The sequence below is a fragment of the Salmo salar genome, chromosome ssa02 (assembly GCF_905237065.1).
Source record: "Salmo salar chromosome ssa02, Ssal_v3.1, whole genome shotgun sequence".
In the NCBI taxonomy this organism is placed as follows: Eukaryota; Metazoa; Chordata; class Actinopteri; order Salmoniformes; family Salmonidae; genus Salmo; species Salmo salar.
The window spans coordinates 19,969,322-19,994,488 of NC_059443.1; the positions used below are offsets into that span (position 1 = coordinate 19,969,322).

Here is a 25,167-nt window from a genome sequence, read left to right on the forward strand (position 1 = left end):
TTGTCAATGAATGTTGACCCAGTCATCTACAGGCCTAGATCTAGGTGACCAAAAACAAAAAAAAGCATTAAACTGAAAATAGACCTAAGACCATGACAAGCCTATTATAATACATTCTCATTAAAACAAATGATCATGATCTTGAATTTTAGAAATAGAAAGCTTAATCATGGTCTTTGAAACCCATCAGAAATGTTTTAACGATTTATAAACTACCATGGACTACAGTGGAGGCTGGTTGGACGAGCAATAGGAGGACGGGCTCATTGTAATGTCTGGAATGGAATTTATGGAACGCATCAAACATATGAATCCACATGTTTGTCTCTGTTCCATTTATTCCATTCCAGCCATTACAATGAGCCTCCTATAGTTTCTTCCACCAGCCTCCTCTGATGAGCTATATCTGAAGAGTTTGTCACGTTAACATGCTAGTCGGAATAGGAAACTCTGACATTTCCGACTTGCTAACTGGTTGTAGTTATACACGTGTCGCGTTCAACCAGTTAGCAAGTCGGAAAATGTCAGAGTTTCCTAGTTCCAACTAACACATGAACACACCATAAATCCCCCAAAAATGTACATCTGTGTTTTTTTATCAGAAATGATTGGTTATGGGTGGCTACATTACATTACATTTACGTCATTTAGCAGACGCTCTTATCCAGAGCGACTTACAAATTGGTGCATTCACCTTATGATATCCAGTGGAACAACCACTTTACAATATCTATGTCTTTTTTTTGGGGGGGGGGGATAGAAGGATTACTTAATCCTATCCCAGGTATTCCTTAAAGAGGTGGGGTTTCAGGTGTACACAGACATGGGTACCTTCATGTCTGTGTAAAATATTACTGTTCTAAGATTTTAGATGTGTATGAAAATGAGCTTTTTTTGCAAAACGCTACAGATCCATTGGTTAGCTGTAATGGAATGTTTGAATCCTGCATTTTTTTTTAAATTACATTTTATTTAACCTTTATTTAACCAGGCAAAGACCATTGAGACCCATAGTCTCTTTTTCAAGGAAGACCTGGCCAAGAATGCAGGAACAATCCATACATTACAGAATTAAAACATACATCAACACAATACAATTCAACAACATGTACACAGGCAGGGAGGTTCCACTCAGCACCTGTTCGATCTGACATAGAACAAGTCTTATCTTAAGCCACTCCCATGCGAAACGCAGGAGAAAAACTCCAGTTTTGGGGCAGAAAATGGGTGCTTAGGTAGCTGTGTGTGAAAATCTTCACTGTTGAATCGTCCGGTTGGAAAATGTAACCCACATGTCTGTCACTCATGTCTATCACACCATTAAAAGTATCAGGTGCATCCCTCATATCTATCACACCATTAAAAGTATCAGGTGCATCCCTCATATCTATCACACCATTAAAAGTATCAGGTGCATCCCTCATATCTATCACACCATTAAAAGTATCAGGTGCATCCCTCATATCTATCACACCATTAAAAGTATCAGGTGCATCCCTCATATCTATCACACCATTAAAAGTATCAGGTGCATCCCTCATATCTATCACACCATTAAAAGTATCAGGTGCATCCCTCATATCTATCACACCATTAAAAGTATCAGGTGCATCCCTCATATCTATCACACCATTAAAAGAATCAGGTGCATCACGAAGAATGGCATCGATGGTTTTGTCATTGTGACCCAGACATGAAGGACACAATACACCTAGTATTGGTCTAGGAAATAGGGCTGGGCGATATGGCCAAAATATTATATCACAGTATTTTTTTTAAATTGGACGGTATGATGGTATTTGACGGTATTTTTTGGGAAATTGGACGGTATGACGGTATTTGACGGTATTTTTAGTTTTTGAATAATAAAAGTTTTACATTTTCTTTATGAGTAGTGAGTGATCCTAGGGTGGCAACACATCAATGAGTCTTTCTCCATTCTGATTGTTTTATACTGTTCAATTCAACTTCAACCAAAACAAATTTCAGCACTTTTATCATTTCTGCATTTCCTGCACTCAATTGCAGTGGTGGAAAAAGTTCCCAATTGTCATACTTGAGTCAAAATAAAGATATGTTAATAGAAAATGACTCAAGTAAAAGTGAAAGTCACCCAGTCAAATACTACTTGAGTAAAAGTCTAAAAGTATTTGGTTTGATATATACTTAAGTATCAAAAGTACATGTAATTAATAAAATATCAAAAGTAAAAGTATAAATAATTTCAAATTCCTTATATTAAGCAAACTAGACACCGTTTTCTTGTTTTTTATTTATTTATGGGTAGCCAGGGGCACAAAAATGTAACGAGTTCAAAATGTAACGAGTACTTTTAGGTGTCAGGGAAAATGTATGGAGTAAAAAGTACAGTCTTTTCTTTAGGAATGTAGTGAAGTAAAAGTAAAAGTTGTGAAAAATAAAAAAAGTAAAGTACAGATACCCCAAAAAACTTAAGCACTTTACACCACTGCTCAATTGAGATAATTTCCACACTGCCACGTAGGGCTGCACGATATGGGCAAATAATCTAGGATTTATTTTTATTGTGGCCAATTGCGATTTGATTTGCGAATTAGAGTAAAACTGTTGGAATCATGGAAATATAATTACTATTCTAATTCTATAGTTAGAATATAATAGTGGGCACTTTGAATGCAGTGTTGTTTGAGATGAAAACGAATTAAAATGCCAGGGAGGAGTTATTGTGACAGGGTAAGAACTAAAGTGCTGATAAGTGTTTCCTAGGGGACCCTATATAAACTTTGGCTACATTGCATGTTTTCTTTTAGCTACTTCATGTAGCTAACATATTCTTGCTTTGCATAATTCCTCTTTGATTTAGAAGATACTATTACACAAACAAAATGCTGATTTAGGTCTACACCATCACTGGTATTATCAGGCTGTATTAGCTACCTACGTTTGCTCTTACTCAGTACATTTATTTGCTAGCTAGATATTAGCGGCTAACAATTAGCGTTTCACAAGATTTGGGGCAACTTGCCAAGAAAATACAAACTAGCTGTTTGCTGGTGTAAGAAACACAAACGAATAGTGTCATTATAGGTTGCTAGTAGATTTATATTAAGAAGCAAAGTGAAAACAGCATTGTTGTCGTCAACATTGTTGCATGTGCTGCACTGACAACGCAGACTGAACGCAACGCAAGTGTCTTGTGGTTGAAGAACATCAAATGCGCTCCTTGAGTGACAGGGGGCGTGGCTAGGTCTGTGTGGAAAGTAACACAGAGAGAAAGAGCGGACAGAGATGACTCAAGTAGCGAAGTAAACTATATACTTTACATTACACCTGGCGTATCATATTTTACAAACCAAACATTCAAATACCGGTACAGAAGATAAAGTAAAAACTCAAACCGGTCCCTGCTAGGAAACATGTTTTCTTTAGAGCTTTCTGTGGTTTATCTTTCTTCTCACTCGTAATGTTCACAGGACATGCCTAAGACTTACTTATACTCGGGCAGACCTACCCGGAAATACGTTTTTCCTGTTCATTCTACAAGGGTTCACAAGCTCACTACAAAACTTCACAACTGTTTGAACTGTTCAAATGTTCAAACTAAGACCACCCTGGAAATTACTTTTCACTTCAAAACATATTTTACTTAAAACACATTTTTAAAGTTCAACAAGTTCAAACTCTTAATGTATATGTGCCTCACACTCAAATAAATAAGTAGTACTGATTTTAAGAGGTCAACAAGTACAAACTTCAAACACATTTTTACTTCTAAAAAACATTTGCTCTATCAAATCAAATTGAATTGTATTAGTCACATGCGCCGAATACAACATGTGTAGACCTTACAGTGAAATGCTTGCTTACGAGCCCCTAACCGACAGTGCAGTTAAAAAAATATGGATAAGAATAAGAGATAAAGTAACAAGTAATTAAAGAGGAGCAGTAAAAAATAACAATATATACAGGGGGGTGCCGGTACAGAGTCAGTGTGCGGGTGCACCGGTTAGTTGAGGTAGTATGTACATGTAGGTAGAGTTAATTAAAGTTACTATGCATAGATGACAACAGAGAGTTGCAGTGGTGTAGAGTGGGGAGGGGGGGCGGCAATGTGAATAGTCTGGGTAGCCATTTGAAAAAACACACCAATCTCTTGCATAATTTCTTTAAAATATAAAAGCTGATTTACCAACATTTCCTAAAATTGATATATAGCATTTAGTAATTAAAACTCTTAATCTCATCATGCTCACTCATTATGTTTCTACCTCTACCTGCATGTGGTGCTTAGCAGCAACCTGGGTCTAGCCCTGACATCTGGACTGAGCTGAAGCGGCTGAGAGACATGGTGGTGAAACAGAGAGTGGAGCTGGGAAACATGGAGGTGAAACAGAGAGTGGAGCTGGGAAACATGGTGGTGAAACAGAGAGTGGAGCTGGGAAACATGGAGGTGAAACAGAGAGTGGAGCTGGGAAACATGGAGGTGAAACAGAGAGTGGAGCTGGGAAACATGGTGGTGAAACAGAGAGTGGAGCTGGGAAACATGGTGGTGAAACAGAGAGTGGAGCTGAGAGACATGGTGGTGAAACAGAGTGGAGCTGGGAAACATGGTGGTGAAACAGAGTGGAGCTGGGAAACATGGTGGTGAAACAGAGAGTGGAGCTGGGAAACATGGTGGTGTAACAGAGAGTGGAGCTGGGAAACATGGTGGTGAAACAGAGAGTGGAGCTGGGAAACATGGTGGTGAAACAGAGAGTGGAGCTGGGAAACATGGAGGTGAAACAGAGAGTGGAGCTGGGAAACATGGTGGTGAAACAGAGAGTGGAGCTGGGAAACATGGAGGTGAAACAGAGAGTGGAGCTGGGAAACATGGTGGTGGAACAGAGAGTGGAGCTGGGAAACATGGTGGTGAAACAGAGAGTGGAGCTGGGAAACATGGTGGTGAAACAGAGAGTGGAGCTGGGAAACATGGAGGTGAAACAGAGAGTGGAGCTGGGAAACATGGTGGTGAAACAGAGAGTGGAGCTGGGAAACATGGAGGTGAAACAGAGAGTGGAGCTGGGAAACATGGTGGTGGAACAGAGAGTGGAGCTGGGAAACATGGTGGTGAAACAGAGAGTGGAGCTGGGAAACATGGAGGTGAAACAGAGAGTGGAGCTGGGAAACATGGTGGTGAAACAGAGAGTGGAGCTGGGAAACATGGTGGTGAAACAGAGAGTGGAGCTGGGAAACATGGTGGTGAAACAGAGAGTGGAGCTGAGAGACATGGTGGTGAAACAGAGTGGAGCTGGGAAACATGGCGGCCAGAGTGACAGCTAATCAGAGCCAGCTGGAGGATCACTGGAGAGTGAAAATACACGTAATGCATTATTTGCAGTACTGAAAAGGATCTAGTTACTGTAAATGGATTTGTATCAGAACAAAATCTCTACACATTTTTCTTATAATTCCGGTCCAAGCAGCAGAACTGTCAACCATGGGGGCCAGAGTGACAGCTAGTGAGAGAGAGGTGGAGGGGCTGAAGAGTGAGAAAACAGGTGATATTAATTTCCATTTCAGTGTATGTTTGCAGTGGATTGCACATTTTTTATTCAGTATGGATTAAAAAGCCTCTCTTCATGTTATTGCAGGTTTGGAGGCCAGACTGAGTGCCAGTGAGAGCCAGGTGAAGGAGCTGAAAGGAGAGGTGGAGGAGCTGCAGAAAGAGGTGGTGAACCAGAGAGTGGAACTGAGTGTCACTAAGACTGAACTGCACTTCCACAAGAACAAGGTGGAGGACCTGGAGAGAAAATGCAGGTAACCTGAGACATCTGTAACTTATGTTATTTGATTACTGTAATTAACAAATAACTAAGTGGTGTTTTTTCATCAACAGTTTATTTGTATCTTTTTACATCATATTCTAGGAATGGAGGCCAGAGCGACAGCCAGTGAGAGCCAGGTGGAGGAGCTGAAGACAGAGAATGCACATAATGTAGAGATAGGAAAATATCAAACTGGTCTCATAGACTAGATGCATCACAGTAAATGTAAATCTGGGACACTCAAATTAGTATATGTTACGTTTGGTATGGTTACATAAGATAGAAGGTTACTTAAGGAAAATATTAAAGGAGGGTGGTTGATTGGGGTGAATGGGTAGGTGTATAACTCAAATGTCTAACAACCAAAAGGTTTCGGTTTGAATCCCATCACAGACAACTTAATTTTTTTTGTTAATTAGCAGCTTTGCAACTACTTACTACTTTGTAGCTGCTTTGCAACTACTTTGCATGTTAGCCAAACCTTCCCCTAACCCTAACCTTAACCTTTTTAGCTAATCCTTCCCCTAACCCTTTAACCTATCTCCTAACCTTAACCATAAACGTAACCCGTAAACCTAACCCCTAGAGCTAGCTAATGTTAGCTTTAGCTACCTACCCACCTAGCTAACGTTAGCAACAACACATTTGAAAAAAACAACAGTTTTACAAATTCGTATGTTTTGCAAATTTGTGACATTGTATGAATTGCAATTTGGAACATATACTGATTGTAATTCATAACATATATGAAATGGATGATGGATTAACACATACCATACGAAATTTAACATATCATACTAAATGGAGCGTTTTGGAGATACGTACAGAATAATACGAAGTGCTCTGAGACCACGTCGGAAAATATCTACAGAATTGTGTTTTCATTAGTCTCTATCAGATTGAACACTGTATATATATTTCCTTTAATTCTAGTCTGGCCCTCATGGCTGACAGCAGAACTGTCAGCCATGAAGGCCAGAGTGACAGCCAGTGAGACAGAGGTGGAGGATCTGAAGACAGGTAATGGAGGCTGTTCAATTGATCCCACTGATTACAACAATTTGGATAATTGTTTTTTATTCAGTATGGATCTGTCACGTCCTGACCTGTGAAAAGGGTCATTTGCCATAGTAGAATGGTCAGGGCGTGGCAGGGGGGTTGTTTTGTGTGTTTTGGGGTTTGTTTGTTTCTGGGGGAATGTGTTCTAGTTTGCATTTTCTATGTTTCGAGTATGGTTTCCAATCAGAGGCAGGTGTCTTTCGTTGTCTCTGATTGGAAGCCATACTTAGGCAGCCTGTTTTCCTTTGGGTTTTGTGGGTGGTTGTTTTCCGTATAGTCTGTGTACCTTACGGAACTGTTTGTCGTTTGGTTATTTTTGTTTAAGTGTTCTCTTAAAATAAATGAAGTTGAGCACTATACACGCTGCGCCTTGGTCTAATCCTTTCGACGCCTGTGACAGGATCAGAAAGTATTTTCATATGATTTTGTCTTTGGAGGACAGAGTGACAGCCAGTTGAAGGAGCTGAATAGAAGATATATATTATATAGCATATTACATTATTACAGCACTCCTGTGTTCAGACAGACCAAAGGTGGCATTCCATGCTGGTTTAGAAAGAACGATGGGATCTTTTTCTGATAGTGAAATAACTCTGGACTGCACTAATGTCACCACAAATACAGCCCTGTTACAGGTACTGCTTACACACCTGTACATGCATTAACTCACATGTCCACATTGGGTAGCTACAGGCATCGACCCAAATGTTCCTCTCACAACCTGTCATTAAACGTGATGTAAAATGACTCACCTCTTCTCTTCTTTTGATGTTTGTAGATTATAAAAGTATAGAGCAGGCTACAGAAAACAACAAAATCAAGACCAGATTGATTGAACTTTATTAGTGTGGGCACCTTCCTTGTATATTCAGAGGTCATCTGAAGTACATACATGAAATGAATAAATACATGAACACAATAACAAACATGATTAAAAACAAACAAAGTGGGTCGGTATTGAATAGGTGCTAGGTTCATTGACATACAGTAAATAGCCAATAAAACAGAAGCAGTCATTGAGCAATGGAAATGATTTGAAGTGAGGAGTGATAAGATCAGTGTGTTAGGAGCAGGGAGTTTAGTCAGATCATCTCAATGTCAGCCTCCCTGGCAGGGTTCTTCTTGTGGTACTCCGAGATGCGGCTCTCCATGACCGGACGGAAGTGGCGAACCAGACCCTAAACAAGGAAGAGAAGGGTGGAGTGAGGGAGGAGGGAGAGGAGGTCAGGGTGTTACTTCAACACTTTCTCCAACTCCAATGGTCTCACCTAGCTATCCTTTGATCCCAGTAGTCTTACCTGTACCTGTCTAACCTCTGACCCCAGTAGTCTCACCTGTTCCTAACTAACCTGACCCCAGTAGTCTCACCTGTTCCTAACTAACCTGACCCCAGTAGTCTCACCTGTTCCTAACTAACCTGACCCCAGTAGTCTCACCTGTTCCTAACTAACCTGACCCTAGTAGTCTCACCTGTTCCTAACTAACCTGACCCCAGTAGTCTCACCTGTTCCTAACTAACCTGACCCCAGTAGTCTCACCTGTTCCCAACTAACCTGACCCCAGTAGTCTCACCTGTTCCTAACTAACCTGACCCTAGTAGTCTCACCTGTTCCTAACTAACCTGACCCCAGTAGTCTCACCTGTTCCTAACTAACCTGACCCCAGTAGTCTCAACTGTTCCTAACTAACCTGACCCTAGTAGTCTCACCTGTTCCTAACTAACCTGACCCCAGTAGTCTCACCTGTTCCTAACTAACCTGACCCAAGTAGTCTCACCTGTTCCTAACTAACCTGACCCCAGTAGTCTCAACTGTTCCTAACTAACCTGACCCCAGTAGTCTCACCTGTTCCTAACTAACCTGACCCCAGTAGTCTCACCTGTTCCTAACTAACCTGACCCCAGTAGTCTCACCTGTTCCTAACTAACCTGACCCCAGTAGTCTCACCTGTTCCTAACTAACCTGACCCCAGTAGTCTCACCTGTTCCTAACTAACCTGACCCCAGTAGTCTCACCTGTTCCTAACTAACCTGACCCCAGTAGTCTCACCTGTTCCTAACTAACCTGACCCCAGTAGTCTCACCTGTTCCTAACTAACCTGACCCCAGTAGTCTCACCTGTTCCTAACTAACCTGACCCCAGTAGTCTCACCTGTTCCTATCTAACCTGACCCCAGTAGTCTCACCTGTTCCCAACTAACCTGACCCCAGTAGTCTCACCTGTTCCTAACTAACCTGACCCCAGTAGTCTCACCTGTTCCTAACTAACCTGACCCCAGTAGTCTCACCTGTTCCTAACTAACCTGACCCCAGTAGTCTCACCTGTTCCTAACTAACCTGACCCCAGTAGTCTCACCTGTTCCTAACTAACCTGACCCCAGTAGTCTCACCTGTTCCTAACTAACCTGACCCCAGTAGTCTCACCTGTTCCTAACTAACCTGACCCCAGTAGTCTCACCTGTTCCTAACTAACCTGACCCTAGTAGTCTCACCTGTTCCTAACTAACCTGACCCCAGTAGTCTCACTTGTTTCTATCTAACCTCTGACCCAAGTAGTCACAGGCCATGCAGCCCCGTCCCCCAGTAGTCTCACCTGTACAGGCCATGTAGCCCCGTCCCCCAGTAGTCTCACCTGTACAGGCCACGCAGCCCCGTCCCCCAGTAGTCTCACCTGTACAGGCCACGCAGCCCCGTCCCCCAGTAGTCTCACCTGTACAGGCCATGCAGCCCCGTCCCCCAGTAGTCTCACCTGTACAGGCCACGCAGCCCCGTCCCCCAGTAGTCTCACCTGTACAGGCCACGCAGCCCCGTCCCCCAGTAGTCTCACCTGTACAGGCCACGCAGCCCCGTCCCCCAGTAGTCTCACCTGTACAGGCCACGCGGCCCCGTCCTCCAGTAGTCTCACCTGTACAGGCCACGCAGCCCCGTCCCCCAGTAGTCTCACCTGTACAGGCCACGCAGCCCCGTCCCCCAGTAGTCTCACCTGTACAGGCCATGCAGCCCCGTCCCCCAGTAGTCTCACCTGTACAGGCCACGCAGCCCCGTCCCCCAGTAGTCTCACCTGTACAGGCCACGCAGCCCCGTCCCCCAGTAGTCTCACCTGTACAGGCCACGCAGCCCCGTCCCCCAGTAGTCTCACCTGTACAGGCCATGCAGCCCCGTCCCCCAGTAGTCTCACCTGTACAGGCCACGCAGCCCCGTCCACCAGTAGTCTCACCTGTACAGGCCACGCAGCCCCGTCCACCAGTAGTCTCACCTGTACAGGCCATGCAGCCCCGTCCCCCAGTAGTCTCACCTGTACAGGCCACGCAGCCCCGTCCCCCAGTAGTCTCACCTGTACAGGCCACGCAGCCCCGTCCCCCAGTAGTCTCACCTGTACAGGCCATGCAGCCCCGTCCCCCAGTAGTCTCACCTGTACAGGCCACGCAGCCCCGTCCCCCAGTAGTCTCACCTGTACAGGCCACGCAGCCCCGTCCCCCAGTAGTCTCACCTGTACAGGCCACGCAGCCCCGTCCCCCAGTAGTCTCACCTGTACAGGCCACGCAGCCCCGTCCCCCAGTAGTCTCACCTGTACAGGCCACGCAGCCCCGTCCCCCAGTAGTCTCACCTGTACAGGCCACGCAGCCCCGTCCCCCAGTAGTCTCACCTGTACAGGCCACGCAGCCCCGTCCCCAGTAGTCTCACCTGTACAGGCCACGCAGCCCCGTCCCCCAGTAGTCTCACCTGTACAGGCCACGCAGCCCCGTCCCCCAGTAGTCTCACCTGTACAGGCCACGCAGCCCCGTCCCCCAGTAGTCTCACCTGTACAGGCCACGCGGCCCCGTCCCCCAGTAGTCTCACCTGTACAGGCCATGCAGCCCCGTCCCCCAGAGCACAGATGGTATGGCCCTCGATCTGTTTACTCAGCTCCCAGATCATATCAATCTCTGAGTTGGCTGCATCGCCACGCACAAACCGCCACATCATCTTATCCATCCAGTCCACTCCTGGTGGGGGGGGGGGGATAGAACGAAATAGGGAGAGAGGAGAGCGAGAGAGAGATGAGATCAACTTATCCAACCAGTCATTTTTGTGGCACTCAGATTATCAGAAGTGGGATGTTGGTTTTATGTTGGAGCAATAAGCTATGTAGGAGCAAAACCTGTGGACATTCAATTATCAAGACTGAGTGTGTAGTTCCTTACCTTCCCTGCAGGGGGTGCACTGGCCACAGCTCTCATGTTTATAGAACTCAACCAGACGGGCGATGGCTCTGATTACATCAGTCTGGAGGAATAGATGAAACTATTTGTTTAGTTTGTTTTGTGTTAAATATAATGTTCATCAATATAAAGTAAATAGAGTGTTTTCTTACAGATTTGTCCATGACGATGACAGCGGCGGTGCCCAGAGCGGACTCTGCACGGACGAGGTCATCAAAATCCATCATGACATCATCACACACAGAGCGAGGGATAATGGGTGTCGAGGAGCCTCCAGGGATCACTCCCAGTAGGTTGTCCCAGCCGCCCCTCACACCTCCTGAACCAATCAGAGACGAGGGGAGGGTCAGGCGCACAAATATCAGCAGCACCAATAATATACACACTCATACACAAACCCAGTCATCGATACACACACAGTAACACAAATACAGACAGTACTCGAAAACTTGTCACACAAACACTTGCACGAACACACACACCTGCGTGTCTGTCTATGAGTTCTCTGAGAGGAATGGACATCTCTTCCTCTACTGTGCACGGAGTGTTTACGTGACCAGAGATGTTGAACAGCTTTGTCCCAGCATTCCTCTCTCTCCCGAAGCTCGCAAACCACACTCCACCTCGACGACAGATAGCAGGCGCCACGGCAACCGTCTCCACATTAGCAACCGTTGTTGGGCATCCGAACACCCCTGGAGACCCAAAGACAAGGTGGTACATTGAGAGAAAGTCAATAAGAAGAGCATTTATTTTCACAGTATAATCTACAGAAAACAATTGAACTGTCAGAAATGCAATGTACAGAGAAAACCACATGAACCAAGTTAATGTGATAACATGACAACATGTAAAGCAACATGTGATAACATGAAACTACACATTTTCCACATGTGAAATCATGTGGTTTTTCTGTTAGGGTTTTGGTACACCATATTATCATTATTTTGGTAGTTTATTTTTTGGCGAGATTTAGGTAAATCCAAAGGTGGTAGGTCATTTCCTCACCTATGTCAGCGGGGAAGGGTGGTTTGAGTCTGGGTTTCCCCTGCTTGCCCTCCAGGGACTCGATGAGGGCCGTCTCCTCCCCACAGATGTAGGCTCCTGCCCCCCGCATCACAAACACATCAAAGTCGTACCCAGAGCCACACGCGTTCTTACCTATCAACCCTGCTGCATACGCCTCGTTTATCGCCACCTGGTGGACAGGACAGGACATACCGTAAGTGTGTGTGTGCTCGTTTGTGGAGGAGACAGGATAGGACAGGACTTCAACCAGTCTAAGCAGGTAGTCTGACCTGTGTATTGGAGGACTCGTTGTAGAACTCTGACCTGTGTATTGGAGGACTCGTTGTAAAACTCTGACCTGTGTATTGGAGGACTCGTTGTAAAACTCTGACCTGTGTATTGGAGGACTCGTTGTAGAACTCTGACCTGTGTATTGGAGGACTCGTTGTAAAACTCTGACCTGTGTATTGGAGGACTCGTTGTAGAACTCTGACCTGTGTATTGGAGGACTCGTTGTAAAACTCTGACCTGTGTATTGGAGGACTCGTTGTAGAACTCTGACCTGTGTATTGGAGGACTCGTTGTAGAACTCTGACCTGTGTATTGGAGGACTCGTTGTAAAACTCTGACCTGTGTATTGGAGGACTCGTTGTAGAACTCTGACCTGTGTATTGGAGGACTCGTTGTAAAACTCTGACCTGTGTATTGGAGGACTCGTTGTAGAACTCTGACCTGTGTATTGGAGGACTCGTTGTAAAACTCTGACCTGTGTATTGGAGGACTCGTTGTAGAACTCTGACCTGTGTGTTGGAGGACTCGTTGTAGAACTCTGACCTGTGTATTGGAGGACTCGTTGTAGAACTCTGACCTGTGTGTTGGAGGACTCGTTGTAGAACTCTGACCTGTGTATTGGAGGACTCGTTGTAGAACTCTGACCTGTGTATTGGAGGACTCGTTGTAAAACTCTGACCTGTGTATTGGAGGACTCGTTGTAGAACTCTGACCTGTGTATTGGAGGACTCGTTGTAGAACTCTGACCTGTGTATTGGAGGACTCGTTGTAGAACTCTGACCTGTGTATTGGAGGACTCGTTGTAGAACTCTCCTCTGATGTAGATGTAAGCGGCGTGGGCTCCCATGGCCCTCCCAGCCACCAGGCAGCCCTCCACCAGCTTGTGAGGGTCGTGACGCATGATCTCTCTGTCCTTACACGTCCCTGGCTCTCCTTCATCTGCATTCACTACCAGGTACTTAGGTCTGAGATACACAGACACAGATACTGTATGTTACACACCAGTGGAGGCTCCTCAGGGGAGGAAGCAGAGGACCATCGTCCTCAATGAATTTCAGAAAAATGTAAAAAGTTAAACATTTAAAAAGTTGTCCTTTTTAGATACAACTATACTAAATATATTCACCTCACCAAAGAATTGATTAAAACACAATGTTCTGTAATGAAGGTCTACAGTAGCCTCAACAGCACTCTGTAGAGTAGAGCCAAAGGCATACCTGGAGGACAGCTAGTTTCCGTCATCCTCTGGGCACATTGACTTCAATACAAAACCTAGAAGGCTCGTGGTTCTCACCCGCTTCCATAGACTTACACAGTAATTATGACAACTTCCGGAGGATGTCCTCCAACCTATAAGAGCTCTTGCAGCATGAACTGACATGTTGTCCACCCAATCAAAGGATCAGAATTAATCTAGTACTGAAAGCATAAACTACAGCTAGCTAGCACTGCAGTGCATAATATGTGGTGAGTAGTTGACTCAAAGAGAAAGACAATAGTTGAACAGTTTTGAACAAATTAATTTATTCAAAAGTGAATGAGAAGCAAGAGAGAGAGAGATAGCTATATATATATATATATTTTTTTTTTTTTCACTTTTGAGCTAGCCTACTCAAACACCTGGCTCAAACAGAGGGATGCTACGTTAGCTAGCTGGCTATGGCTATCCAACACTGAAACTCCTCCAAGTCAAGGTAAGCTTTTGGTTTTATTAATTTACTGCCACTGGGGCCCGCCAGTGTAACTACTACACTCCTTGCTGACTGTACACTGTATTGCATGATTGTAGCGGGTTTACTAACACATTAGTTCTAGTAGCTATATTGACTATTTAATTATAATATGGTGCCAAACAATGTAGGTGGTGTGTAGAAGTTAGCGGTTATGATATGAAGGTGTGCAAAGCTGTCATCAAGGAAAAGGGTGGCTACTTTGAAGAATCTCAAATATAAAATGTCCTGTTCACCTAGCGTACGTTGTAAACGTTTTATTCATAGGCTAGGTTGTAGCAATCTCATGATGGGTACAGAGAACATTTTACTATCAAGCAGTAGCCTAAACCTATCGATGTTACATTGAGCTGGGTGAATGGAATATGAATGACAGCCATCCAATATGCTGTAATAGAAATAAGGCCATGCTCATAAAAAAATGGTACCAACCGCCACTGTTGCACACACGCACACACACGCACGCACACACACACACACACTCTCTCTCAATCTCTCTCTTTCTTACCTGCCGTCGCTGGGTTTGTTCATGAAGCCCCACTTCATGCCGGTGGGGAAGCCAGCTCCTCCTCTCCCTCTCAGACCAGACACCTTGACCTCATTCAGGATCCAGTCGGTCCCCTTCAGGAGGATCTCTTTAGTCTTATACCAGTCACCCCGACGCAGAGCACCCGTCAGACTGGGGACACAAATATACATCCCCTTATAAATAGACCACTATCACCTAATAATTCCTATGTACCTGATGTATGTATTGTTTTCACATATCATGTATTCTCGGGTAGGTTGAGGGAAGGGGACAAGGAGACAAGGACACTTTATGGATGGTGAAGAAGAGGGCAAGAGTACTGTATATACATAGATTTGATGGTATCCAGAGTGTGTATGTGCACAGTGATGTTAAGTTTGGGATATTACTACCTCCAGTCATGACGGCCATACAAGTTTGTAAAAATCCGGTCTTGATCACTCAAGGGCCCAAATTTAGTTTTCTTTGGATTCTCCTAGCAACCCAGATAAACACACAGACATATAATCATTTATGTAACGATAATAGGCTAGATGGAGACCTAGGCAGCTGTAGCCTAGTCTAGAAAACAGAAATGGTTTAAACTACACTAGGTGAGAGAAGTCTACCTGTTGCTTTGCTGCGGTGCTGTAGCGCTGGGCCAGATGAGGCGAGACGCACTGCTGCGCCGCGGCCGAGTGCGCACCTGTGCTCCCTAGCATCCGACGTAGCGCCAGCATCCTGGAACAGAGAACTTTGTTTGGAGCAAACTAGCTAGTCCAGTTAGCCAGCTACAGAGTTATTGCCCTAGTGCTCATTTAACAATCTATACTTGAATAAAGTTTTATGTAAGATATCTTAGCAGCATATGGCATCGTATATGTACATTTGGCCAAACAAATTTAAAAAAAAAGCGCAATTGCTGTTGCTGGTCCAGATAAATTAGCCTAGTTGAGCTAATTTAGCTGCTATTTTGTGCTGCTAAGAACGTTCTAGCTAACTAATCTCCATTCACCTTCCTGCCATTAGATGACCAATGATGTTGTTGATAACCTGAAAGTTTCCCTCTTTGGGTTGTTGCTTCTCTCCTTGACTTGTTCACTGCTGTCTCAAAAATGACAAACCACTCACACGTTCAGTTTAGTTAGCAGTGCAGTCGGTTGTTGGCCAGGCTAGCTAGTTGGGTTAGCGAACTCAACTAGTGCTGCTAATTGGATTATGACGTTCCGTCCGCCTGCGACAACCCAAAGCCACCGGTGTCGAGGCTGGTTGACATTGGCAGAAGTGAATCTGGGTACAGTGTGTGAAAGACTGCATCTGAGAAGTTAGACCTACTCAGTGCATACACTTTTGTTGTGAATAATAATCTACTAGAATTTAATACTTTTTGCTCTGGGAAATCTATTGCATTGGGAATTTGAATTAGGCTCTGATCTTGTATTGGATTAATAAATGCACTAAATAAACGTTCAGAGACCAAATGACAGATCGAAGTTACAACTCATTTTCTACAATGTAATACAGTAGGAAACAGGCTGTAGACTAATACATTAGGCCTACCTAGGCTACCATCTATGGATATGGAACCATGCATTAGTGTCAAACAAATAAATAACACAAACAGACAGAGATAGATATCTTTGTTTATTTATCTGTTTTCTTTATATTATCTGAAACAAATGATGGGAAAATGAATTCATATCTCTGACAGAAGGTCCACTAAAAACGGAAAGACAAAAATGTATCCCTGATAGTGGGGTCTCTATTCAAAACAGACCCCAGATCCCTTCACCAAAGCCAAATAAAACTACATAAAGTTCCATAGAAACACCACACTTCACAGCTGGCATAATGTTTCCCTCTCATTCACTCACCAAGCTCTCTAAATGCTGGTAGCAACACCCCTCAGCACAAAAAACCTTTCAGCACAATGTGTGTGACTGGCTGGTTTCAATTGATGTACACTACATTGTACATGTTTTACAATACAAATGGATATCTACTATTTCTCGATTTGCTTTTATCCTACTTCCTCATAGTCATGTGGTACAAGGTGTTGTATTGGAACCGTACTTTTGAGTGAAAGGTGTCACTACCTCTTCAGACATGTATGAACATACATAGGCTACATATGTACACAGCATATCTCCCCCACAATTTTGCATAATTACTTAGTGCATTGCTCAAGATTTCCTGAGAATAGTTGCAGCACAAAAACAAAACAAAAGTCCAAGGCAGCTTCACCCCTTTACATAGCAATCTCTTATTACACTACGCAATAGAAAGAATATAGACTAATATTATTATCAAGAATTGAAGGAACAATATATAGATATCTTCTCTTACAATCATAAACGATACTGAGTGAAGTCATGGAATGGATAACGAGGTGAAAGAAAAAAACATAAAAGCTCTCAATATTTTAGTGCAAATAAATCAGAAACAAGGAAAGTTCTTCTACATAGCGTGGAATGGATAGCACACGCAGGTCCAGTCTGCTAGAGCTACATAAGCTTCAGGCTAGAGTTGCAGCCCTCGTAAATAGTTGTAAATAAAGAACATAACTCACTATCACCTAAAGAGTGACAGACTTTGAAAAAGTAGTTGATTATCTGTAAGCAAAGTTGTGTACTCCTGCAATGGGCCACCCAATATGGCCGCTGGTCTCCTAGAGACAGGCCCCCTAAGGGCCGATCTGTGACTTATACACACAGCTCTGACAGATTACACAATAACATACAGTACATGTTGAATCAACAACACAGATATCTCCCTAAGTGCAGTTGATGCTTATCTCTTTAACTGAAAGTGTGAAACGGCTACAGGTTGACAGTTGTCTTGTGCTCTAAAGAGAGAGAGAAAGGCTCGGTCTGTCTCTTTTCCCTCTCTCTTTTCTGATCCCTTCTTTCTACCCCGGAGGATGGAATGTGCCGGTATTATTGTAGTACCTTTTCAGGGGGTGATGTGTTGTGCAAAACAAATGCAAAAGGAGGAAGAATAGCCAACAGAGGACCTATCACCCAACATGGCACTGGGTGTACGGGTCTTTCTTAGCCGTCACTTTAAGCACAATGCAGTTTCTCTTAAGACTCAAAAGGAAGCAGGTATGAAGCACTTCAACTGTGCCAGAAGGGGACCGAGCCGAGTGGTGTTGCGGGTCACTGTGTCAAACCCAGGGTCAGGTCACTGTGGATACCCTGGGTCAGGTCACTGTGGATACCCTGGGTCAGGTCACTGTGGATACCCTGGGTCAGATCACTGTGGATACCCTGGGTCAGGTCACTGTGGATACCCTGGGTCAGGTCACTGTGGATACCCTGGGTCAGGTCACTGTGGATACCCTGGGTCAGGTCACTGTGGATACCCTGGGTCAGGTCACTGTGGATACCCTGGGTCAGGTCACTGTGGATACCCTGGGTCAGGTCACTGTGGATACCCTGGGTCAGGTCACTGTGGATACCCTGGGTCAGGTCACACACACAGTTTCAACTGGAAAGCCACAATAAATAACAATAAATAAATAAATACAAAGCAATCAAGAGATCAAGGTCTCTCCCTCACTCCCTCCTTCCCTCGTGGTCTCTCCTTTTCTCTCGCTCTCTCCTTTTCTCTCGCTCTTTTTGCAATCAACAAAAAACAAGGAGTGCATGATCAGAAGACATTCTAAAGAAGGAAACTTTGGAAAGGAATTGTCCCCCGTCGATGTCAAAAAGTAAACGCTAAAGCAACAAACACACACCTCTCATTAACAATCATCCAATGACCCTGCAGATGTAGTCTAGTTTTGGTCAGGCATTTTTCACAGAGCACTAGAGCTCCACAGAGAATCTAACCTATGGAAGCAGTCTCCAACCCTTCTATCACTCTGCAGCGGAGAACCATGCAAATGAAGACAGGTCTTTTAACCAAACCTTGGCTCTAAAATCCCAGAATACCCTTAGAGCCATCCCACTGGGCACAGACATCAATTCAATGTCTATTCCACATTGGTTTAATGTAATTTCATTGAAATGACGTGGAACCAACAATGATTCAACCAGTGCGTGCCCATAGGGATCTCAATCTATAGCTCTGGTGCTCCTGTGCTTGATCAAACTGATTGATTAGGAAGAAATAAACTGAAATCTTTGGTATCATCAGTGCCTCATAAAAGGGCATGAAAATCTACTTACAACAGACAGCAAAATAATAAGCCTGAAAATAAGACTGTTACTGTTAGATAATTGCTCAATAGGAAACCTGTGTGACTTGTTGCCATTGGCGACTAGCTCCACCAATAACCACTAGAGGGTAGTACAGTACACCCAAAATGAAACAGCAGATTCCACACCTACTACTATACTTACCTAACTTAGCAGGCGTAAAACAAACGCCTGAGCGGGTCGGAAGGAACCGGAAGCTACCGGTTTTCAGGGTTTGTGTCTTCTCTGCTTTCCCACTGAAAACCGGATGATTCCGGTTTCTTACTACCCCGCTGAGAGTGCTAGTATAGTGACATGAAGAGTGGTTGGGTTTAGTAGGCCCAGATGGATGTTGAACATACATTGTTTGAACTTCAATAACATGTGATTGTTATATTACTCTAACAGCTCTCTGCTCAAAAATACATGATTTGTTTTATCTTCTTTCTTTACATCTGGACACCTCATTTTCCTCAGCTCCTGACTTCAGTTTGCATAGAGTGAGAAAAGAACCCCATATCCCCTTCAGCACATCTATGCACAAAACATTCCCTCAATAAAGCCTCTTTTTATGTACAGATAATAAGAATAACCACAGCATGAAATAAAATAGAAATAATGGAAAATAGTGGAAAAACTGAAATAAAAACAGAGAGCCATGAAACAACAATAACAAATCAGAAAACCCGTTCTCCATTATTCTTTCTCTATCGTTTATTCTTTCTCTATCGTTTAGTCTTTCTCTATTGTTTAGTCTTTCTCTAAGCGCTTTGTAAGAAGGAGCAGGTCCAGTCACCTGAGTGATATCCCCATCCATACTGTGGGTGCCACACACACACACACACACACACACACACACACACACACACACACACACACACACACACACACACACACACACACACACACACACACACACACACTTATGCATATACAAATGCACATACGCGCACACATGCACACGCATACACATCCATGCATGGTCTTCTCTTCCTCTCTTCTCACTCGTCTTCCTCATCCTCCTCTGCCTCCTGCTCTGCCTCCTCCTCCCATCTTGCATGCTGAAGTGCAGGAGAGTGGCCCCCGCCAGCCTCCTCCCCCTCCACCCCTCTCACCCCCAGCTCCAGGCCTCTCCACAGCAGACCAGGGTAGGGTAACCTGTGAGGCCCTAGGAGGGCTATAGCTTGCTCCCTGTCAGCCTCCTCCTGGAACACCATTTGACCTCCAGCCCCAGCCCCATCCCCCAGGCCAACCATCCCAGCACGGGGGTGGAATGCTGAGGCGTGGGGCTGCAGGGCCAGATTCTCCAGCGGGTCGAGTTGGTCTGGAGAATACCCTCTTCCTCCTCCTCTAGCCCTTCTGTCCTCTTCCCCATGGTCAGCCCCAGGCCCGCGCTTCGGCCGTGCCCGGGTACGGACCTCCAGGCAGCTGAGGCCCTTGCGGTGGCGCTGGAGGTGGTCCTCGCGGGCGAAGGCCTTGTGGCAGAGCGGGCACTCGAAGGGGCGCGCCCCGCTATGGAGAGACAGGTGGTTCTTCAGGTCGTAGGAATGCAGGAAGCGGGCGGGGCAGTGGGGGCAAGGGTACGGACGCTCCCCTGTGTGTTTACGCATGTGGATCTTCAACTTGTCATTCCTGAGAGAGAGAAAGGAAAGAGGATAATGGCTCAGCATCATATGTAGAACAACGCTAGCCCTGTAATCTGTTATAAGATAATAGTGTTAAAACACACAGGTATAAAACATACCTGGTGATAATAGTGTTAAAACACACAGGTACGTACCTGGTGATAATAGTGTTAAAACACACAGGTACATACCTGGTGATAATAGTGTTAAAACACACAGGTACATACCTGGTGATAATAGTGTTAAAACACACAGGTACATACCTGGTGATAATAGTGTTAAAACACACAGGTACGTACCTGGTAAAGCGGACCCCGCAGGTAGAGCACTCGAATGGTTTCTCCCCGGTGTGTGTTCTCATGTGTCTGGGTAGCTTCCCTGCTCCGTGGATGATCTTCTGACAGACAGGACACTGCTGGGGGGTCTGAGACTTCCTCTTCCTACCCCCTCCTCCTGCTCCCGTGGCCACCCCTTGCTCTGCCAGGGGGACGGAAGTAAAGCTGGGCACCCCACCGTTCCCCACTCCCTCCATCTCCTCCTCGTCTTCTGACAGCCTGTCGTCTGAGAGGAGGAGAGGGGGGTGGGGGGCGAGGAGGCGCTCCTGAGGCCAGTGCACCCCTCCGTTGACTGCTGTACTCCCCCTCCCTGCATCCCTGCCCTCCCCGTTCTGTCCCGTGGTGGGGGGGTGTTCATCCTGCTCAGGGCTGGGGGGTCGGGTGGAGGGATGAGAGTGGGCCCCGTCTTGAACAGGTGAGGGGTGTGGAGGAGGAGTGGAGGGGTGCTGGTGTGTGTTGATGTTGGGGCGATGAGGCAGTGGCTGGTGGTGCGATGACTCCACCTTGGTGACTCTCCGTCTGTCTATCTTCCTCCGGGAGCCTTTCTTCATCCCCCTCTCCACCCTTCTCTCCCTCTCCGCCTGTACCCTCTCCTCCCCCGTCTCCCACTCTACCTCCCCCGCTGTCTCCCCCAGTATATCTCTACAGGCATCAACCACACACTGGATCCCCAGTAACTGAGCTCCTCTCAACACGTCTCTCATGCCAGAGCTGCGGATGGTCAGGGTGGCCGTGTAGGCAAACTCCAGCAGGGCATCCAGGGCATCGGGCGCTACACAGTCCAGCTGGCACACACTGAACCCTCCTCCTCCCCCCGCCTCACCCCCTGCCTCCGCCCCCTCCTCCGCCCCAAACAGCCCGCGGAAGTAGAGGCTGACGGCAGCCATGACGGAGCGGTGGGTGGGGTAGCGGGCACCGCGCGAGGTCAGGGTGAGGTCACAGAGTAGCCCCGCCCTGCGCTGGGCGTTGAGGCGGAACAGGATCTCGCTGCTGTGCTCTGGGAAGGGGATCCCGATCAGACCGTCCTCTCCTGGAGACATCGCCACCTGCAGGACGGAACAGTTGGTTAGAATAACACTTTGAAGTTCAGGCTGAATCTAAATCATTCGGTGGCCACAGATGGTTTTTTACAATGAAAAAAACAAGAATCAGACAAAGTTGTTTTACATTTCTTCTGGGGTGGTGAATGTCAAGCAATGACATCAAAACAATATTCTGTATGCTTTTGATATAGATCACATTTCAAGGCTTTGAATACCAGGAAACAAATGCTGACATACCTAGAATACCTCAGTGCATGGACGCGTCCTTTGTCAAGTAAAACTGTGTTAGTTAATGCAGTCACGGTGCAGAGATATTTTGGTTGGTACTGTAGCCTTTCATTACTAGCGTGACTTCCACAAGGAGCCCTCCTTCACGTGAGGGACCATATTAAACAAGAGCTTAGTGCTATCCCTCCTTCAATCACTCCTCCCTTCATCTTCCACCCCCCTCAACCCCAGATTACGACATCAGGAAAAAGTGATTTTGGCAGAGGGGGTGGGAAGGGGGGACAACTGGGAGGATCAGAGGGGGTAGAGGAGAAGGGGGTGCCAGAGAGTGTGTGTTTGTGTGTGTGTGACAGTGCTTGATAGTATTAGCTCCTTGATTAAAAATAGAGAGAAAGACGAAGGAGAGGAAGAGACAGAAAGAGGACGGTGAAAGAGAGGAGTCAGACTGTACTGGGGACGACGTCCACACACACAAGGTGCTACAGCTTTTGCGTATGTCACATCATCAAAGGAAGATTCAAGTTATATGGGTGTATTTCAAGTCAGGATTCTGCCCACTGAGTCTAACCTTAACAGTGTGTGGTGTGGTATTCCCTGAAACACAACTTTTCCTTTAGGAAAGTGAAAACAGAGAAGGGTTAATGTTGGGTAAAACAAGACGTGTCTGGAAGTGTTTATGTGAGGATAACAGAAGCTTGTTCTTCTCCTCCCTTCTTTTCAAGACCTCATCACCCACTCCGTGTCCTTCCTTTCACACGCCCTCCAGGGGAGGTGTATAATGGAGGAAGAGAGAGAGAGTGTGAAACAGAGAGAGAATTTAGGCCTACAGCGGAAGTTTGTGTCTTACTCCATTTTACTAATCCAGAGACTACTTTCTAGGTAGGTTACCAGGTCTATAGAAGTCTATACTGTCTATGTATCCATACGATGAGGTTTATTTATAACACCCAAGGGCTCTCCTCTCCTGTTCCCCTGGCTCTCACCTAATCCCCTCTCCTGTTCCCCTGGCTCTCACCTAACCCCTCTCCTGTTCCACAGTACCACTCACACCTGAGCAGACCACATTTTCCACAAACAACACTAACTCCCCCTCCTCCCCCCCTCCGTCTCCCTCCCATAGCAACCACCAACAGCCCCCTAACCATCCTATAATACTGTCCACATAGCACCCTGGAGGGGCTCTCCTCGACGACAGTACATTCTGTTTCGCCTGACTAACCTGCTCCAAGACACACCCCATTAAATACACACACACACACGTTGCGTGTCTCTCTCTTGGCTTCCCGAGTCCCCATTGTTCAGTTTGTGGTCTGTTGATCTTCATGCAATGTCAAAAACACACACACCCCACCCATACAGTCCACACACTAACGTTCATATCGTCGCTCTTCAACAGAAACCCCAATCCCACCTGTACCAACAGAACCTTACCCAGACCTTACCCTCCCAACCTCAACCCATCCAGCTGAGTCTGAACCCAAACGGCACCCCTACCTTTCCTGTCTTCATGGCTGATAGAGGGACCGTCGACTGGAGGCCATGCTGTGTCTGTGTCATGGCATAAGTGTTTTTGTCCTTCAGTCTTCCTCGCTCTTACTCGCTTCTTCCTTTCTATATTACAGCCTTCTATTCTCCCTCTCTCTCCTTAAACCTTTAACTCTCGAAGTTCAGAGAAGTTGGGGTTACGCGTTCATCCTTGGGGATGTCTACCTCTTTCTCTCTCGCTCGCTCTCTCGCTCTTCCTGTTTTATGAAAAGAAGGTGTTTGGTGGCGGAGAGAGAGATTGAGAGATACCCCTCCCCCCTTCTCGCCCACGCGCCCCTCTCTCCAAAATACAGCGGGTCCATTTTCCGAAACGAGCGATCGTAAGTTTCCGAAATACATAACTTCCTGGCCTGCCCCTCCCTGACCACAGATCTAACCTCTGACCTTGGCTGATGGACAAGTAGGAGGGATGTTTGTCCATCTGTCTACACAGGTGGTGGGAACTTGGGTACAATAGTCTAAAGTGGCTTCTTCTCCTCGAAGAAGAAAGAAGAGGAAGGAAGGAAGCCATGCTGGACTATTGAGACACAGCCCGTGGGCTCATCCTTCAGCCACTTACGCACAGAATTAAGGATCTCTATGCACCTACATTACTGATGAGGGACCTTGAACGAAGCACAGAAATACCCTACAACATTGTCAGATATGTGCAAATTTAGCCAACTCAACCAACATCAAAATTGTCAAAGAAGAAGTAACATAAGAACCAAAATCATATTGGTGCTGTGAGTCATAATAGACCCAGCCACAGACATCAAGGTAGGTATTAGATGAAACAACATGCCATATTACAGACAGTCTGTGATGATAAAGTCACTTTAGAACAACCCATAAGGCAACTTTGACTGACTCTGTGAAGTCTCCTCCAAATGAAAGCTTGTTCACTAAACAAATCTTAAGATGTAACATTCTCGGTTTGATGCATCAAGCTATCGACGCTGGCATGGGTTTGTGCCACCGCCGCTCTCAGAGCAGGTAGGAAGTGATTTCAGGGAGATTTGTTTGAGGTGTGTCCTACGCTCGTAAGCACATCTAAAACAACGCCCTGGAAAATGCTGTAGCCGAGGAGGACATCAACGGTGCTGCCAGAAACGTCAAAATCCCCACCGAAAACACTGTGTGTGTGTGTGTGTGTGTGTGTGTGTGTGAGAGAGAGAGAGAGAGAACATGTCATGAGGCACAAAACAATAAGCCAATAGAAAAGACAACTGTCTAGGCTGAGATATAGGTTTTGTTTAAGACAAAACTCAGTGTTAACAGAATCCACCTCCTAGAGATCAGAGGAGATAAAAAGAGAGATTAAGTTGGTGAAAAGAGAAAAAGAGGGGGAGTGAGAGAAAAAGACATATGAAGAGCATACTAGTGTTAAGTTTCCGGCGTAAAATTTTAAAACGCTGTAAGGGGTGGTTTTCGATTCCTCAGAAGGGGGGGATGTAAGTGTTGTTCGGAAAAAGGGAAGAGATTCCTGTTAATTGAACAACTGTGAGTCACTTAATAACGAGACACCCTGAAATACACACACACACACACACACACACACACACACACACACACACACACACACACACACACACACACACACACACACACACACACACACACACACACACACACACACACACACACACACA

General features: G+C 45.5%; 2 protein-coding genes across 3 annotated transcripts; both read right to left on the minus strand.

Annotated features, from left to right (window-relative positions):
- Positions 1–7,665: 7,665 nt before the first annotated feature.
- Positions 7,666–15,864, minus strand: LOC106605789 (NADH dehydrogenase [ubiquinone] flavoprotein 1, mitochondrial). 2 transcript variants are annotated; one of them, XM_045699323.1, is made up of 11 exons: positions 15,711–15,864; positions 15,209–15,320; positions 14,993–15,075; positions 14,580–14,750; positions 13,123–13,306; positions 12,051–12,240; positions 11,525–11,737; positions 11,195–11,361; positions 11,025–11,106; positions 10,681–10,826; positions 7,666–8,020 (listed from the first exon to the last, which is right to left on the minus strand). In XM_045699323.1, the coding sequence occupies exons 2-11, from the start codon at positions 15,317–15,319 to the stop codon at positions 7,925–7,927; spliced, it is 1,443 nt and encodes a 480-aa protein (XP_045555279.1). In that variant the 5' UTR covers position 15,320; positions 15,711–15,864; the 3' UTR covers positions 7,666–7,924. The 2 variants fall into 2 exon arrangements, with proteins under 2 accessions (XP_045555279.1, XP_045555270.1); XM_045699314.1 differs by having other exon boundaries at positions 15,595–15,863.
- A 346-nt stretch (positions 15,865–16,210) lies between these two features.
- Positions 16,211–23,756, minus strand: LOC123723950 (zinc finger and BTB domain-containing protein 7B). Its single transcript, XM_045699338.1, has 3 exons — positions 23,486–23,756; positions 20,685–21,766; positions 16,211–20,392 (listed from the first exon to the last, which is right to left on the minus strand). Exons 1-3 carry the CDS (start codon positions 23,546–23,548, stop codon positions 19,762–19,764), a joined length of 1,776 nt encoding a protein of 591 aa, XP_045555294.1. The 5' UTR covers positions 23,549–23,756; the 3' UTR covers positions 16,211–19,761.
- Positions 23,757–25,167: the final 1,411 nt, after the last annotated feature.